Source organism: Biomphalaria glabrata, chromosome 10, assembly GCF_947242115.1.
Source record: "Biomphalaria glabrata chromosome 10, xgBioGlab47.1, whole genome shotgun sequence".
Classification (NCBI taxonomy): domain Eukaryota; kingdom Metazoa; phylum Mollusca; class Gastropoda; family Planorbidae; genus Biomphalaria; species Biomphalaria glabrata.
Window position 1 is genome coordinate 26,864,454 of NC_074720.1, and position 19,872 is coordinate 26,884,325.

Here is a 19,872-nt window from a genome sequence, read left to right on the forward strand (position 1 = left end):
GCGAACTTCAAAACTCTGTCACTTAACGATGCACTGCGAACTTCAAAAACTCTGTCACTTACCGATGCACTGCGAACTTCAAAACTCTGTCACTTACCGATGCACTGCGAACTTCAAAAACTCTGTCACTTACCGATGCACTGCGAACTTCAAAAACTCTGTCACTTACCGATGCACTGCGAAAATCTGGCTTGTCCCACCAAGCTCCATGTTTGCTGGGCTGGTGGTCATAGAACGAAGTCTTTGATCTGAGCTCAACTGTCGGGCCCGCTTGAGCACTGCCCAGAACTTCCAACTGGTCAAATAGATCCTCCATGATGACCGCAATGTGAATGGCCTGCACTGAGTCTAACCTGGGAAAAAATGATGAAAGTTAGTATGATGGACGAATGAAGAGAGTGTTGCTGAATTGTATCAGCAGGAGAGGAGATCCACATTGGTTTGATCAGGTTGTGTTGAAATAAAATTGTATCAGCAGGAGAGGAGATCCACATTGGTTTGATCAGTTTGTGTTGAAATAAAATTGTATCAGCAGGAGAGGAGATCCACATTGGTTTGATCAGTTTGTGTTGAAATAAAATTTTATTAGCACGAGAGTAGATCCACATTTTTTATCCAAACTAATTAATAATTAATTTATTAATATAAGCTTTGATTTTTTTTTTATGATTTTCTTTTGCGTATGTTTCTCCTTGACGCGAAAATTGTTTTTGTAGACATTGTATAATTTTTTTTTTGTTTGGGTCATATGAAGTCGACATTGACTGAATACGTGTTTTTGTGTGTAAAAACATTTTAAAAATGAAATGTAGATATACGTTTATTATTTTTGTGCGTTAAAACGAGACCAACCGCTATAGAATGCCTGAACACAGACCAGCAACGTCACAGGTCTGTACGATGTGGCCACGAGCTATTGGTCTTGCATTACACAGACCAGCAACGTCACAGGTCTGTACGATGTGGCCACGAGCTATTGGTCTAGCATTACACAGACCAGCAACGTCACAGGTCTGTACGATGTGGCCACGAGCTATTGGTCTAGCATTACACAGACCAGTTATGAGAAAACTAGAGCTCTATCCTTCAATAATAAATACCAACTTAAGTCCGGCTCAGATGCTCTTTGGAAGGGCAACAAGAATGCTATTGACAAGAAGAGAGCATCCTGCAAGAATGTCACAACAAGAAGCCGCGGCCAAACGGGAGAAGCGACAGCAAAGTGTCAGAAAACACTACAACCAAACAGCTCGTGACATGAAGCTTATAAACGTCGGACAGAAAGTCTTCTATCAATCGCCAAACGATACTACCTGGAGACAAGGCAGAGTATGTCGGAAAGTGAACGAACGTGCCTACATTATAGAAGGGGACAATGGTTTCAAGTACCAAAGAAACAGAAGACACCTACGACCTGACACTACTAACAACATAGACTTTTCTCCAGATAGAGAAAGTAATTGTACTGACATTTTCCCAGACGCAGAGAATGAGTGTAGTAACAGTCCGCCCTACGCCCAAAACACTCACCAGTACTCTCTGCGACCTAGGACCACTATTCAGAAACCATCAAGATATGGAGACTATGTTTAAGAACTGTACATATTAACTGTTGAAAATAGTTTTGTTGATATGATTGTAGTTATTTAATTTGGAACATATTTACGGCTGTAAATAGTTTTGTCAATTTGATTGTATTTTTTTTTCGTTATATTTTTTTTTAAACTTTCTTTTTTTTGGGGATGAGAGGGGATGTTGATGGAATGTTATATTGTAGGAAGAGTTATGTCCATGCACAGGGGAAACTACTCTAGTAGTCACGTTGGCTGATTAAACTTGTTTGTGTTTACCTGAGAGTGTTCTTATTTCAAGTGTATGTATATTTAAGTGTCCATCGTAACAAATGTCTCGTCCGCCTCTAATGCTGTAGGTCTTATTTTTGTTTACAAAACATACTGTACTATTGGCCGTTTGACTACATTACATAATGTACTTCATGAAAGATTATGCCTTAAAGTTTAATCAACGTAACTTATGATTAAGACATTTGTTCATTAACAATCAACAAACTACATAATACTATTTCTTCTAAACACTCTTGAAGGTTAAGATTATGGCCGCCGCACACAAAACATCATGTGTGCAGTCAAGAATGACGTAAACATATTTAACAAGTTAGATTTGATCAATAATGTTGCCTTTTACTTCTGATGCCATAATGTTCATAAGCTCATTTTGAATCCTAAGCCCGATGTAATGGCCGTGAGCCTCGGCGTTCTTAATTCTCTGAAGATGTTCTTGCATGGTTGGGTCGACTTCGGCTATCACCGTTGTTCGTTTGTTTCTCTGTTCTCCCATTATATGCGGTGTTGTTTTCTTAAAGGTAGGACTACTGTACAATCGCTAGAATTTTTGTTAAGACTGCGCGCTACAACAGTTTTACTTTTCTAATTTTTCTTGCATCACGTTATTCGTTGTGCTACCATTTGACATTCTCAGAGCTAAATCCAACCACAAAGTCACACACTTAACGGGATGTACAGAAACCTCGTGCTGCTGAAGTTTATGTCATGTTAAGAGCTTACATAGAAATAGTATTTGGTATTATAAAGATGCCTGGAAAGATTTCCAAAGATATTGAGTAACGAATCCTATTTTATGAGAACTGTTCTGGTTTTCGAAGCTGACGGTGTCAAGGGAATCTCCAATCGCGGGGCCCCCTCAGGTGCGGGGCCTGGGGCGGTTGCCCCACTTGCCACCCCCTAAGGTGCGGGGCCTGGGGCGGTTGCCCCACTTGCCACCCCCTAAGGCCGCTACTGCAGTAATTCATCGTGACATAAAAATTGACCTTCGTTTCCCAGTTCAAAGCGTGTTGCAGGGGCGTAGCTAGGAATTTTCCATCATTTGGGGGCCCGGGGGGCTTGACCTCTATGGGGGCCCTTGCATGTTGCATAGTATTAAATAATTAAAGTAAAAAACACTCATTTGGGGGTCCGGGGAGATTTTCGAATTCTCCCCCCTCCACCCCCACCCTAGCTACGCCACTGGCGTGTTGGAGTCATGTTTGTTTACTAAGCTGTCAACACTACACCAAGTCCACATACTTGAATTATCACGATGCTCCTAAAATAAGCTCTAGCTGTCCCCACCTACAACCTATTCAATAAGATCATTGTGACAAAGTGGGGAAAATAACAGTAAATATGTAAAACATGAATTGTTGAAGTGAATTATTTAGATCTAAAACAATCTTCCTATTATTCAAAAGGAACATTGTGCCCCCTCCACACACACACATAAAGAATACTAGATCAGATTCAAATGTATAGAGCTGTGATTAGTAACTAGTTTTACAGATCTATGTCTCAATTAATACTTCACATTGCCTTTACATTTATAACTTAATCTAGATTTTCAAATCTACTGCATATATTCTACTACTGTTAAATGTAGATCTACTGAATGTATTCTACTAGTATACTACTAGAAATACCGAATCCATTCCACTGCTTGTGTAGTACAAGTACTTGAAATAGTAAATCTATTCTGCTACTGAATCTTTTCTGCTATTGAATCAATTCTGCTACTGAATCTATTCTACTAGTAGCGTAATTCAAGCACTTTATAAAGTTAAAACTAGGCCTACTAGAACTAGTAGATGCTACTATAGAGCTACTACTATATCTACTGAATCTATTCTTCTAGATCTTCAATCTAGACTTAGAAAAGATAGATCTATCAGTATATAGATCTAGATCTATCAGTGTATGGTAACATGTCTATTGTATATTCTACTACTAGTCTCTAGTTCTAGATAGATCTACTAAGAAAAAAGATAATTTAAAGATAGATGCACTAAGTCTAAGTGAGTAATTACCTAAAAGGAGCTAGGTCTACGTGCTTCATAATTAAGTCAATAGTTGGATCTAATGAACTTGCTATGGACGCGTGCACCCTGCCGCTATAGAAGGCCTCTCCCATAGCTGTGTTGACTCTGGGCAGAAGACATTCACATCAAATCTCTCTGTGCTCAGACTTGACAGAGCATCTACAACTTCATGGCGGAAGTGGCGTCACGGAATCGTGCCCCAAACAAAACCGCGCCTGAAAGTGTGCAATTACATATTTTCCAAAGTTGATTGTAAATGTGATTTTAGTCTCTGAGGCTGAAGAGTCAAGCATGGAACTATACTAAAGGAACGCTGACTTCGAGGTTTTTTTTACAAAGTCGTATAAAAACAGGTTCTTTGCGCATGTTCTCGCGCATCCTGCAATGTCTACAAAATAAAATGATGGAGACAAGTATTTTACGCCTCGAACGCGCACGATTTACCTCGTGTTGATTTGAAAATGTTTTTTAGCTTTTTATAAACAGGTCGAAAAAAACTTTAGCCATTTTCAGACAAGCTGTTATGGTAGATATAATTTATTAGAGTAAGAGATTATCACAAATGATTTTATTTTTGATCATCCTACGCGTCAAATTCACTCGATGCTTCTGTTTTGAAGTTGCCGTTCGTTTAGTACAGTTCATGTTAGGTATTTTCTACTAGATCTGGGTAATTTTTTATGCACTACTTTTGAATGTAGGTCTACTTATATACATACTAAAAATGAAATTCATAGAAAATGTCATTCCTCTCATTAGTTTAATTCATATTCGCATAAGAACAGTCACCAGTAATTAATACAAAACGTAGTCCTAAATATAGACCTAATGTAAACGAAGTTACTAAACGTGCAATAGACAGAAAGGACCATTTTATTAAACAGTACATTTGTATAGATCTAAAGTCTATATATAGTATTAAGAGATTTTTTAAAAATCTAGATGAAAAAAAAAGTAAACCTTTTAGGTCTATTGAAAGTAGACTTATTCGCGGACGGCATATTTAGATGCTATTATATTTTTAGCTCAACTATCTATATCTTTACGAACATTTTAATTCTAGAATATATTTGAAAAAAATCCAATGAAATCAACGTGTAAGTCTATCTAATTAATGTACCGATAGCCTATCAGATCTAGTACTATTAATCTGGGTATATTTAAAACTAGAAAATGAATCTAGGCATTTTCCTTTACGGAAATAGGTCTACAGTGTTTACAGACTAATAAAATGCCGTTATCTAAAGAAATACTAGATCTAGAAAATAGAATCTATTTCTAGTTGAATTGTATTGCTTGTCTTTGTAAAATGTTTTGTTTTACATGTTTCGGATGTTCCTTCAGAGTTGAAGATAGTTTACTTCCTAGTCCAAACCTCCCGCAGGACGACGGGGGATGGGAGCGGGCAGGGTTTGAACCCTCGACCGTCGATAAATCCGAAAGACAGTCCAGCGCGCAAACCGCACGACCAGGCAGCCATCCTACAAGTTTTTCTAATCTAGATCTATTATCAGTTTGATTATTACTACGTTTATATATTACGACAGTGTAGAATAGGCATCTAGATTGATTGTAAACCATAGACATAAATAAATATATATATATGTTGTAAACACTGTAGAAATATTCCATAACGAAAATGCCTAAATCTATATTTAAGTTTTAAATATACCTAGATTGCCAGATTTTATACATTATTAATTCCAACTAGCTATTTTACCCGGCTTTTGAATTATGTTTCTGTTTTCTTATATTCATGGCAAGTTTCATTGAGATTGGTACAGAATCTTTTTTTGTTTTATTTGTTGTACATACGTTTTTTTACTGTACTAGATTTAGAAAATACGCGGGCAAGGTGGAGTGTGTGCTGATGTACTTTTAAATATAATTAGTGAACATAATAAACACGTAGATGTACTTGAAATATACCTTAATAGTTGCAATAAAAAAAATAAATACTATACCTAAGTGGGCCTCTAATAGTAATTTGAAAGTTGTTTCTTTTTATAATCACAGTCTAAAATAAAGACTTACAGCTACAGTGATGTGTAGTTCTAAAATGTTTTTAAAACGCCCATTTGAAGGTAAATTTGGTGAAATAAACAAATGGATAGACTATATTTTGTACGTTCACTTCTATAACTAAAATGTGATCTTTTTGAAGATTAGAGTGAATAGATCTAGCATTGGCCCATCAAAAGGATGCAAACGATGTGCTATTTACTAATCTAGGGAAAGGTGCCATAATTGTTGTATTATATAAGGTAGTGTATTAATGGCTAACATGTTCAATAATACGTCTTTAATATTTTGGTTGTTTTTGGCCTTTCATGCTTATTTGATTTGTATCTCCGTGCTGCTCATGTAAGCTGCGGGCGGTATCACGAATGTCAAGCGGACCTTTAGGTTGTTATTTAATATTGTGTCCACAAAGTTTGGCGATTTTTTATATTATTTTTAGAACCTTTACTTTATGGTAGTGCTACTTAACATATTTCAGGTTTACCGCTAGTGTCTAAGGAGCGTTTATCCAAAGTTTCATCAAGATTGGCCAACTGGTTTTAATTTCTGTCAAAGACATACATAGTTACATACAAACTGCTCACATTCAATTATATATATTTAAATGTAGGCTACAATTAATGGGACGAACCTAGCTCTAGATCTTATGCCTTTGTAATTTTCAGTCACCGTTTAAAGGGCTTATCTACCATTTTTTTAAACTAGAAAAATAGGCTAAACATGCACATAATCATACGCTAAACTTATAGGCCTTCATGGATACATGTATGTCACAGTCTCAGCTGACATTGCATGATCTAAAGTTCACGTCATGTTAAGAGTTTAAAAGACAAGTGGAATTCCTGATGTAGAAAACAGGAAGTAGAGTGAATAGAGTTGACTTTGAGTTCAGTCAAGTCAAGTCAAGTCAGTAAGGTCTTGCTCCCGGTCCATGAAGGTTGGACGCTTCTTCCTGGACTGGTGTATATATGTATATAGCATGAAAGTCGATGGACTAATGATTGTTGATTAATAATATTTGAGAGTTGATTTCATTATGTGCTTATTGAATATTAAAGTATTATTCGCATTTCAATGGATATCTATAGTTGAAGCTCCAGTGTCACTAGTAGTAATTGTTCTTATTGTTACCCGCTGAGATGCGGACGTGATTGATACATTTGATACCGCTGCTATGCGGATAGGATTGTTATTATTTCTTGACTTGTAGCTCTAACAAGGAGTGCAGTATATTATTATTATTATAGTAAAATAAACTTCATGTTGTCTGCTGAACGGACTTGTATAGTGTTTGTCTTGTCACGTGTCTAGAGTACTTCAGGAAGCAAGAACCCAGTATTACACGACATTCGCATTCTACAGTATTACACCATTCATTGACAATGTTGGATGTAATTATCTTGTTAAGAAGGAACGTATTTAATTTATAAGCTTTTTTGGAGGTTACAAAAATAGCAGGATATTGCGCTGTCGAAAAAAAAAAAATTCCCCGAGTAGCAAGATATGCCTACTATCAAGACCCAGAGTGAGGAAAGCACATGTTGAAAATGAGATATTTGAAAGAGCCTTAAAGAGAGACTTTAAGGCGTACGTGTTTAAACTTCAAATACTACTTTTAAATTATTGCTATTCCGCTATATGTATATATCATGAATTAGAAACAAATGGAAAAAAATGTAATATAACATAACATAATTATGTTCCATAAATGCTTAAATCTAAATGATGAGTTTTCAGTTTGACTGCCGTAATTAGGCCTAATAGTTTAAAAATAAATCCATTTACATATACATCTATATCTAGATCTAACGTAGTTATTAAAGGCTATATCTAGAATCTAGATCTACACTACAAATAACAGAATTAGATCTAGAATACCAATCCAGAAGTATAATAATTTAAAATATCTTTTAGGTGTAAAATCTAAGCTTTAGCCTCTTAGTAGGCCTCAATATTCTAATTCAAATAGATTTTAGACCTTATTAACTGTCTTAACTTAGTACTACAAGATCTACTACTCTAGCTATTGAATAAATATCTACGTCTATATATAGATTATCTATCGGAGAGATAGAGAGAGAGAAAGAAAAAAGGAGACACTTTATGACTCTAGATCCACTCTAGATTATTTTCTAAATATAATCTAGATAAACGAAGCATTAGCGCTTAGCTTAACCAAATGTAGGCCATAATAAGACGAAATGTAAACGATAAATGAATTCTGTATTCAATATTTTCTTTTTATATTAAGAAAAACAATAATGACGATTTATTTTGTCGGTATCCGGAACAAAATAAAAGTGCCAATGAGGAACGGCGTAACATGTGAATTTTAATTTATTTTTTATGTTTTAGCGGGACAGTACAGCTTAATGCGGAACAGTAGGCTCATCTGCAAGTAGCACATAAAAATGCACCAGATCTAGTAAAAAAAAAAACCAACTTTGGAATCCCTGAAAACATAAAATTTTGAGTAGGATGATCAAGAATAAAATAATTTTGCGATGATCTCTTACTCTAAAAATTATATCTACCAAAGCAGCTTGTCTGAAAATGGATGAGGTTTTTAAGACTGTTTATAAAGAGCTAAAAAATCATTTTCTAATCAACACGGGTAAGTCGCGCACGATCGAGACGTAAAATCCTTCTTTGTCTCTGTATTTCTTTTTTAAAATACAGTGCAGGATGCGCAGACAGGATGCGCAAAAACCTGTTTTGAAGTCAGTGTTCCTTTAGTATAGTTCCATGGTTCAAGCCTTTGGGAAGAAGTGCTACACAGAATGTAAGATATCAGATACTAAGGAAAGAATGAGTTTATACTGTTATAAGTCAACCCTCTGAGCTGGTTTAGTGATATCTTAAGACAGGGGGCAGCAACCTTTTGAGTCAGAAGAGCCAAAAATTACAATTTACTATATTTCAAAGTTTTTAAAGAGCCACAAAGATTTTTCTTGCCAACTATAAATAGTACCCGGATAAATAAAGTTCTTTGATTAATACAAACGAATCTATTTATTCATAAGAAAAAAAATCTACTTATTTGAATATGACTAATGTTTTTCACAACAATTAGATAATATATATTTATGGCATTATTAGATAATTACTTATTATGAATGTAAGACATTTCAAGAATTAAATATTTACATACAACACTAGCTTGTACTTTAATAACAAAACTATTGAGCAAACAAATTCAATAGGAGTGATGGCTTTGGTTTTAGAAAGTTGGATACATTTGGCTAATAACTTGTTTTTTTTCTGTTTCAAACACGACTCTAAATGTTCAATTGTTAGTTGACTATTCAAGCAAGAGAACGCTTGCTCGCATGAATATGTCGATCCGAATACAGTTAGTACTCCGATTGCCAACCTTTTCACTTCACTGTAGCAATCTGGAAGACAATTCCATGTGTCGAATATAAGTGCTTCATCTCGCGGCAATTCTTTAAAAGCTGTCCACTTTTGTTGCGTTACGTGCATACATTTCTGGACCTCCAACTTTTCCAACTTGCTTTTCAACTCTGCAAATTCTTCACTCCAGAAAGCTTTACTTTTTAAAGTCCAGTATCAATTCCAAATGGCTCAATATGGATTTCGTTAGTATTTGTGTTGAGGGTATTTACTATGAATGCTAGAATGGTTTTGATGGTTTTGAAATGCTCAAATCTCTTAGCAAATTCATCTGTAATTTATTTAAATAACTGTGCTGAAGTAATTCCTGTCAACAGTTGCATTTGTTTTATCGCGATATTGCTTTACAAAGTAAACATGACGTCATTGATCGCTCTGATTAAGTAACGTGAAGTTCCCCTTTCAGACCTTGCGAGGGCAGAGGATGTAGAGGTCATCTCTTTCTGTGGCACACGGTTAACGAGGGCAGAGGATGTAGAGGTCATCTCTTTCTGTGGCACACGGTTAACGAGAGCAGAGGATGTAGAGGTCACCTCTTTCTGTGAACCACGGTTAACGAGGGCAGAGGATGTAGAGGTCATCTCTTTCTGTGGCACACGGTTAACGAGAGCAGAGGATGTAGAGGTCATCTCTTTCTGTGAACCACGGTTAACGAGGGCAGAGGATGTAGAGGTCATCTCTTTCTGTGGCACACAGTTAACGAAGGCAGAGGATGTAGAGGTCATATCTTTCTGTGGCCCACGGTTAACGAGGGCAGAGGATGTAGAGGTCATCTCTTTCTGTGGCACACGGTTAACGAGGGCAGAGGATGTAGAGGTCATCTCTTTCTGTGGCACACAGTTAACGAGGGCAGAGGATGTAGAGGTCATCTCTTTCTGTGGCCCACGGTTAACGAGGGCAGAGGATGTAGAGGTCATCTCTTTCTGTGGCCCACGGTTAACGAGGGCAGAGGATGTAGAGGTCATCTCTTTCTGTGGCACACGGTTAACGAGGGCAGAGGATGTAGAGGTCATCTCTTTCTGTGGCACACAGTTAACGAGGGCAGAGGATGTAGAGGTCATCTCTTTCTGTGACACACAGTTAACGACGGCAGAGGATGTAGAGGTCATCTCTTTCTGTGGCACACAGTTAACGAGGGCAGAGGATGTAGAGGTCATCTCTTTCTGTGGCACACGGTTAACGAGAGCAGAGGATGTAGAGGTCATCTCTTTCTGTGACACACAGTTAACGAGGGCAGAGGATGTAGAGGTCATCTCTTTCTGTGACACACAGTTAACGAGGGCAGAGGATGTAGAGGTCATCTCTTTCTGTGGCCCACGGTTAACGAGGGCAGAGGATGTAGAGGTCATCTCTTTCTGTGCCACACGGTTAACGAGGGCAGAGGATGTAGAGGTCATCTCTTTCTGTGGCACACAGTTAACGAGGGCAGAGGATGTAGAGGTCATCTCTTTCTGTGGCACACGGTTAACGAGGGCAGAGGATGTAGAGGTCATCTCTTTCTGTGAACCACGGTTAACGAGGGCAGAGGATGTAGAGGTCATCTCTTTCTGTGAACCACGGTTAACGAGGGCAGAGGATGTAGAGGTCATCTCTTTCTGTGAACCACGGTTAACGAGGGCAGAGGATGTAGAGGTCATCTCTTTCTGTGGCACACGGTTAACGAGAGCAGAGGATGTAGAGGTCATCTCTTTCTGTGGCCCACAGTTAACGAGGGCAGAGGATGTAGAGGTCATCTCTTTCTGTGAACCACAGTTAACGAGGGCAGAGGATGTAGAGGTCATCTCTTTCTGTGGCACACGGTTAACGAGAGCAGAGGATGTAGAGGTCATCTCTTTCTGTGGCCCACAGTTAACGAGGGCAGAGGATGTAGAGGTCATCTCTTTCTGTGGCCCACAGTTAACGAGGGCAGAGGATGTAGAGGTCATCTCTTTCTGTGAACCACGGTTAACGAGGGCAGAGGATGTAGAGGTCATCTCTTTCTGTGGCACACGGTTAACGAGAGCAGAGGATGTAGAGGTCATCTCTTTCTGTGAACCACGGTTAACGACGGCAGAGGATGTAGAGGTCATCTCTTTCTGTGACACACGGTTAACAAGGGCAGAGGATGTAGAGGTCATCTCTTTCTGTGGCACACAGTTAACGACGGCAGAGGATGTAGAGGTCATCTCTTTCTGTGGCACACGGTTAACGAGGGCAGAGGATGTAGAGGTCATCTCTTTCTGTGGCACACAGTTAACGACGGCAGAGGATGTAGAGGTCATCTCTTTCTGTGACACACGGTTAACAAGGGCAGTGGATGTAGAGGTCATCTCTTTCTGTGGCACACAGTTAACGACGGCAGAGGATGTAGAGGTCATCTCTTTCTGTGGCACACGGTTAACGAGGGCAGAGGATGTAGAGGTCATCTCTTTCTGTGGCACACGGTTAACGAGGGCAGAGGATGTAGAGGTCATCTCTTTCTGTGAACCACGTTTAACGAGGGCAGAGGATGTAGAGGTCATCTCTTTCTGTGAACCACGGTTAACGAGGGCAGAGGATGTAGAGGTCATCTCTTTCTGTGGCACACAGTTAACGACGGCAGAGGATGTAGAGGTCATCTCTTTCTGTGGCACACAGTTAACGAGGGCAGAGGATGTAGAGGTCATCTCTTTCTGTGGCACACGGTTAACGAGGGCAGAGGATGTAGAGGTCATCTCTTTCTGTGGCACACAGTTAACGAGGGCAGAGGATGTAGAGGTCATCTCTTTCTGTGGCACACAGTTAACGAGGGCAGAGGATGTAGAGGTCATCTCTTTCTGTGGCACACAGTTAACGAGGGCAGAGGATGTAGAGGTCATCTCTTTCTGTGGCACACAGTTAACGAGGGCAGAGGATGTAGAGGTCATCTCTTTCTGTGGCACACAGTTAACGATGGCAGAGGATGTAGAGGTCATCTCTTTCTGTGGCACACGGTTAACGAGGGCAGAGGATGTAGAGGTCATCTCTTTCTGTGGCACACAGTTAACGAGGGCAGAGGATGTAGAGGTCATCTCTTTCTGTGGCACACAGTTAACGAGGGCAGAGGATGTAGAGGTCATCTCTTTCTGTGACACACAGTTAACGAGAGCAGAGGATGTAGAGGTCATCTCTTTCTGTGGCACACAGTTAACGACGGCAGAGGATGTAGAGGTCATCTCTTTCTGTGGCACACAGTTAACGAGGGCAGAGGATGTAGAGGTCATCTCTTTCTGTGGCACACGGTTAACAAGGGCAGATGATGTAGAGGTCATCTCTTTCTGTGAACCACGGTTAACGACGGCAGAGGATGTAGAGGTCATCTCTTTCTGTGGCACACGGTTAACAAGGGCAGATGATGTAGAGGTCATCTCTTTCTGTGGCACACAGTTAACGACGGCAGATGATGTAGAGGTAATCTCTTTCTGTGACACACGGTTAACAAGGGCAGATGATGTAGAGGTCATCTCTTTCTGTGGCACACGGTTAACGAGAGCAGAGGATGTAGAGGTCATCTCTTTCTGTGAACCACGGTTAACGAGAACAGAGGATGTAGAGGTCATCTCTTTCTGTGGCACACAGTTAACGAGGGCAGAGGATGTAGAGGTCATCTCTTTCTGTGGCACACAGTTAACGACGGCAGATGATGTAGAGGTAATCTCTTTCTGTGGCACACAGTTAACGAGGGCAGATGATGTAGAGGTCATCTCTTTCTGTGGCACACAGTTAACGAGGGCAGAGGATGTAGAGGTCATCTCTTTCTGTGACACACAGTTAACGAGGGCAGAGGATGTAGAGGTCATCTCTTTCTGTGGCACACAGTTAACGAGGGCAGAGGATGTAGAGGTCATCTCTTTCTGTGGCACACAGTTAACGAGGGCAGAGGATGTAGAGGTCATCTCTTTCTGTGACACACAGTTAACGAGAGCAGAGGATGTAGAGGTCATCTCTTTCTGTGGCACACAGTTAACGAGGGCAGAGGATGTAGAGGTCATCTCTTTCTGTGGCCCACGGTTAACGACGGCAGAGGATGTAGAGGTCATCTCTTTCTGTGACACACAGTTAACGACGGCAGAGGATGTAGAGGTAATCTCTTTCTGTGACACACGGTTAACGAGAGCAGAGGATGTAGAGGTCATCTCTTTCTGTGACACACAGTTAACGAGGGCAGAGGATGTAGAGGTAATCTCTTTCTGTGACACACAGTTAACGACGGCAGAGGATGTAGAGGTCATCTCTTTCTGTGACACACGGTTAACAAGGGCAGAGGATGTAGAGGTCATCTCTTTCTGTGGCACACAGTTAACGACGGCAGAGGATGTAGAGGTCATCTCTTTCTGTGAACCACGGTTAACGAGAGCAGATGATGTAGAGGTCATCTCTTTCTGTGGCACACAGTTAACGAGAGCAGAGGATGTAGAGGTCATCTCTTTCTGTGACACACGGTTAACGAGAGCAGAGGATGTAGAGGTCATCTCTTTCTGTGGCACACAGTTAACGAGGGCAGAGGATGTAGAGGTCATCTCTTTCTGTGACACACAGTTAACGACGGCAGATGATGTAGAGGTCATCTCTTTCTGTGGCACACGGTTAACAAGAGCAGAGGATGTAGAGGTCATCTCTTTCTGTGAACCACGGTTAACGAGGGCAGAGGATGTAGAGGTCATCTCTTTCTGTGACACACGGTTAACGAGAGCAGATGATGTAGAGGTAATCTCTTTCTGTGACACACGGTTAACGAGAGCAGAGGATGTAGAGGTCATCTCTTTCTGTGGCACACAGTTAACGACGGCAGAGGATGTAGAGGTCATCTCTTTCTGTGACACACAGTTAACGAGGGCAGAGGATGTAGAGGTAATCTCTTTCTGTGGCACACAGTTAACGACGGCAGATGATGTAGAGGTAATCTCTTTCTGTGACACACGGTTAACAAGGGCAGAGGATGTAGAGGTCATCTCTTTCTGTGGCACACGGTTAACAAGGGCAGATGATGTAGAGGTCATCTCTTTCTGTGGCACACAGTTAACGAGGGCAGAGGATGTAGAGGTCATCTCTTTCTGTGGCACACAGTTAACGAGGGCAGAGGATGTAGAGGTCATCTCTTTCTGTGGCACACAGTTAACGACGGCAGAGGATGTAGAGGTCATCTCTTTCTGTGAACCACGGTTAACGAGGGCAGAGGATGTAGAGGTCATCTCTTTCTGTGGCACACAGTTAACGAGGGCAGAGGATGTAGAGGTCATCTCTTTCTGTGACACACAGTTAACGAGAGCAGAGGATGTAGAGGTCATCTCTTTCTGTGGCACACAGTTAACGACGGCAGAGGATGTAGAGGTCATCTCTTTCTGTGACACACAGTTAACGAGGGCAGAGGATGTAGAGGTCATCTCTTTCTGTGGCACACAGTTAACGAGGGCAGAGGATGTAGAGGTCATCTCTTTCTGTGGCACACAGTTAACGAGAGCAGAGGATGTAGAGGTCATCTCTTTCTGTGGCACACAGTTAACGAGGGCCGAGGATGTAGAGGTCATCTCTTTCTGTGACACACAGTTAACGAGAGCAGAGGATGTAGAGGTCATCTCTTTCTGTGACACACAGTTAACGAGAGCAGAGGATGTAGAGGTCATCTCTTTCTGTGGCACACAGTTAACAAGGGCCGAGCCGCCGAGGATGTAGAGGTCATCTCTTTCTGTGGCACACAGTTAACGAGAGCAGAGGATGTAGAGGTCATCTCTTTCTGTGAACCACGGTTAACGAGGGCAGAGGATGTAGAGGTCATCTCTTTCTGTGAACCACGGTTAACGAGGGCAGAGGATGTAGAGGTCATCTCTTTCTGTGGCCCACGGTTAACGAGGGCAGAGGATGTAGAGGTCATCTCTTTCTGTGGCACACAGTTAACGAGGGCAGAGGATGTAGAGGTCATCTCTTTCTGTGGCACACAGTTAACGACGGCAGAGGATGTAGAGGTCATCTCTTTCTGTGGCACACAGTTAACGAGAGCAGAGGATGTAGAGGTCATCTCTTTCTGTGGCACACAGTTAACGAGGGCCGAGGATGTAGAGGTCATCTCTTTCTGTGACACACAGTTAACGAGAGCAGAGGATGTAGAGGTCATCTCTTTCTGTGACACACAGTTAACGAGAGCAGAGGATGTAGAGGTCATCTCTTTCTGTGGCACACAGTTAACAAGGGCCGAGCCGCCGAGGATGTAGAGGTCATCTCTTTCTGTGACACACAGTTAACGAGAGCAGAGGATGTAGAGGTCATCTCTTTCTGTGACACACAGTTAACGAGAGCAGAGGATGTAGAGGTCATCTCTTTCTGTGGCACACAGTTAACGACGGCAGAGGATGTAGAGGTCATCTCTTTCTGTGAACCACGGTTAACGACGGCAGAGGATGTAGAGGTCATCTCTTTCTGTGGCACACAGTTATCGACGGCAGAGGATGTAGAGGTCATCTCTTTCTGTGAACCACGGTTAACGACGGCAGAGGATGTAGAGGTCATCTCTTTCTGTGGCACACAGTTAACGACGGCAGAGGATGTAGAGGTCATCTCTTTCTGTGAACCACGGTTAACGACGGCAGAGGATGTAGAGGTCATCTCTTTCTGTGGCACACAGTTAACGACGGCAGAGGATGTAGAGGTCATCTCTTTCTGTGAACCACGGTTAACGACGGCAGAGGATGTAGAGGTCATCTCTTTCTGTGGCACACGGTTAACGACGGCAGAGGATGTAGAGGTCATCTCTTTCTGTGACACACGGTTAACGAGAGCAGAGGATGTAGAGGTTATCTCTTTCTGTGACACACGGTTAACGAGGGCAGAGGATGTAGAGGTCATCTCTTTCTGTGGCACACAGTTAACGACGGCAGAGGATGTAGAGGTCATCTCTTTCTGTGACACACGGTTAACGAGAGCAGAGGATGTAGAGGTTATCTCTTTCTGTGACACACGGTTAACGAGGGCAGAGGATGTAGAGGTCATCTCTTTCTGTGAACCACGGTTAACGAGGGCAGAGGATGTAGAGGTCATCTCTTTCTGTGAACCACGGTTAACGACGGCAGAGGATGTAGAGGTCATCTCTTTCTGTGCCACACGGTTAACGAGAGCAGAGGATGTAGAGGTCATCTCTTTCTGTGACACACGGTTAACGAGAGCAGAGGATGTAGAGGTCATCTCTTTCTGTGAACCACGGTTAACGAGGGCAGAGGATGTAGAGGTCATCTCTTTCTGTGGCACACGGTTAACGAGAGCAGAGGATGTAGAGGTCATCTCTTTCTGTGAACCACGGTTAACGAGGGCAGAGGATGTAGAGGTCATCTCTTTCTGTGGCACACAGTTAACGAGGGCAGAGGATGTAGAGGTTATCTCTTTCTGTGGCACACGGTTAACGACGGCAGAGGATGTAGAGGTCATCTCTTTCTGTGGCACACGGTTAACGAGAGCAGAGGATGTAGAGGTCATCTCTTTCTGTGGCACACAGTTAACGACGGCAGAGGATGTAGAGGTCATCTCTTTCTGTGGCACACGGTTAACGAGAGCAGAGGATGTAGAGGTCATCTCTTTCTGTGGCACACGGTTAACGAGAGCAGAGGATGTAGAGGTCATCTCTTTCTGTGGCACACGGTTAACGAGAGCAGAGGATGTAGAGGTCATCTCTTTCTGTGGCACACGGTTAACGAGAGCAGAGGATGTAGAGGTCATCTCTTTCTGTGCCACACAGTTAACGACGGCAGAGGATGTAGAGGTCATCTCTTTCTGTGGCACCCGGTTAACGAGGGCAGAGGATGTAGAGGTCATCTCTTTCTGTGGCACACAGTTAACGACGGCAGAGGATGTAGAGGTTATCTCTTTCTGTGAACCACGGTTAACGAGAGCAGAGGATGTAGAGGTCATCTCTTTCTGTGGCACACAGTTAACGAGGGCAGAGGATGTAGAGGTCATCTCTTTCTGTGGCACACAGTTAACGACGGCAGATGATGTAGAGGTCATCTCTTTCTGTGACACACGGTTAACAAGGGCAGAGGATGTAGAGGTCATCTCTTTCTGTGGCACACGGTTAACAAGGGCAGAGGATGTAGAGGTCATCTCTTTCTGTGGCACACAGTTAACGAGAGCAGAGGATGTAAAGGTCACCTCTTTCTGTGAACCACAGTTAACGACGGCAGAGGATGTAGAGGTCATCTCTTTCTGTGGCACACGGTTAACGAGAGCAGAGGATGTAGAGGTCATCTCATTCTGTGAACCACGGTTAACGAGAGCAGAGGATGTAGAGGTCATCTCTTTCTGTTAACCACGGTTAACGAGAGCAGAGGATGTAGAGGTTATCTCTTTCTGTGAACCACGGTTAACGAGGGCAGAGGATGTAGAGGTCATCTCTTTCTGTGGCACACGGTTAACGAGAGCAGAGGATGTAGAGGTCATCTCTTTCTGTGGCACACGGTTAACGAGGGCAGAGGATGTAGAGGTCATCTCTTTCTGTGGCACACAGTTAACGAGGGCAGAGGATGTAGAAATCATCTCTTTCTGTGGCACACGGTTAACGAGGGCAGAGGATGTAGAGGTCATCTCTTTCTGTGAACCACGGTTAACGAGAGCAGAGGATGTAGAGGTCATCTCTTTCTGTGAACCACGGTTAACGAGGGCAGAGGATGTAGAGGTCATCTCTTTCTGTGAACCACGGTTAACGATGGCAGAGGATGTAGAGGTCATCTCTTTCTGTGGCACACAGTTAACGAGGGCAGAGGATGTAGAGGTCATCTCTTTCTGTGGCACACGGTTAACGAGGGCAGAGGATGTAGAGGTCATCTCTTTCTGTGAACCACGGTTAACGAGGGCAGAGGATGTAGAGGTCATCTCTTTCTGTGGCACACGGTTAACGAGAGCAGAGTATGTAGAAGTCATTTCTTTCTGTGGCACACGGTTGACGAGGGCAGAGGATGTAGAGGTCATCTCTTTCTGTGGCACACAGTTAACGAGGGCAGAGGATGTAGAGGACATCTCTTTCTGTGGCACACAGTTAACGAGGGCAGAGGATGTAGAGGTCATCTCTTTCTGTGGCACTCAGTTAACGAGGGCAGAGGATGTAGAGGTCATCTCTTTCTGTGGCACACGGTTAACGACGGAAGAGGATGAAGAGGTCATCTCTTTCTGTGGCACACGTTTAACGACGGCAGAGGATGTAGAGGTCATCTCTTTCTGTGCCACACGGTTAACGAGAGCAGAGGATGTAGAGGTCATCTCTTTTTGTGAACCACGGTTAACGACGGCAGAGGATGTAGAGGTCATCTCTTTCTGTGAACCACGGTTAACGACGGCAGAGGATGTAGAGGTCATCTCTTTCTGTGGCACACAGTTAACGAGGGCAGAGGATGTAGAGGACATCTCTTTCTGTGGCACACGAAAAAGGGGGCAGAGGATGTAGAGGTCATCTCTTTCTGTGGCACACGGTTAACGAGAGCAGAGGATGTAGAGGTCATCTCTTTCTGTGGCACACAGTTAACGAGGGCAGAGGATGTAGAGGTCATCTCTTTCTGTGAACCACGGTTAACGACGGAAGAGGATGTAGAGGTCATCTCTTTCTGTGGCACACGGTTAACGAGGGCAGAGGATGTAGAGGTCATCTCTTTCTGTGCCACACGGTTAACGAGAGCAGAGGATGTAGAGGTCATCTCTTTCTGTGAACCACGGTTAACGACGGCAGAGGATGTAGAGGTCATCTCTTTCTGTGAACCACGGTTAACGAGAGCAGAGGATGTAGAGGTCATCTCTTTCTGTGAACCACGGTTAACGACGGCAGAGGATGTAGAGGTCATCTCTTTCTGTGACACACGGTTAACGAGGGCAGAGGATGTAGAGGTCATCTCTTTCTGTGAACCATGGTTAACGAGGGCAGAGGATGTAGAGGTCATCTCTTTCTGTGGCACACGGTTAACAAGGGCAGATGATGTAGAGGTCATCTCTTTCTGTGAACCACGGTTAACGACGGCAGAGGATGTAGAGGTCATCTCTTTCTGTGGCACACGGTTAACAAGGGCAGATGATGTAGAGGTCATCTCTTTCTGTGGCACACAGTTAACGACGGCAGATGATGTAGAGGTAATCTCTTTCTGTGACACACGGTTAACAAGGGCAGAGGATGTAGAGGTCATCTCTTTCTGTGGCACACGGTTAACAAGGGCAGATGATGTAGAGGTCATCTCTTTCTGTGGCACACAGTTAACGAGGGCAGAGGATGTAGAGGTCATCTCTTTCTGTGACACACAGTTAACGAGAGCAGAGGATGTAGAGGTCATCTCTTTCTGTGACACACAGTTAACGAGAGCAGAGGATGTAGAGGTCATCTCTTTCTGTGAACCACAGTTAACGAGGGCAGAGGATGTAGAGGTCATCTCTTTCTGTGACACACAGTTAACGAGAGCAGAGGATGTAGAGGTCATCTCTTTCTGTGAACCACAGTTAACGAGGGCAGAGGATGTAGAGGTCATCTCTTTCTGTGACACACAGTTAACGAGGGCAGAGGATGTAGAGGTCATCTCTTTCTGTGACAC

General features: G+C 42.6%; 1 protein-coding gene across 4 annotated transcripts in view; it reads right to left on the reverse strand.

Annotated features, from left to right (window-relative positions):
• LOC106058981 (dynein regulatory complex protein 9-like) overlaps positions 1 to 19,872 on the reverse strand; it is a 61,724-nt gene that overhangs the window by 28,318 nt on the left and 13,534 nt on the right. Inside the window, exons 1-2 of one of the 4 annotated variants that reach the window (XM_056043628.1) lie at positions 3,878 to 4,097; positions 170 to 353 (exon numbers count right to left, since the gene is read on the reverse strand). In XM_056043628.1, the coding sequence (XP_055899603.1) occupies positions 170 to 353; positions 3,878 to 3,981 (288 nt within the window). In that variant the 5' untranslated portion in view covers positions 3,982 to 4,097. Of the gene's footprint in view, positions 1 to 169; positions 354 to 3,877; positions 4,098 to 19,872 lie in introns of those variants that run through there. The other 3 variants (XM_056043626.1, XM_056043627.1, XM_056043629.1) reach the window with 3 other exon arrangements.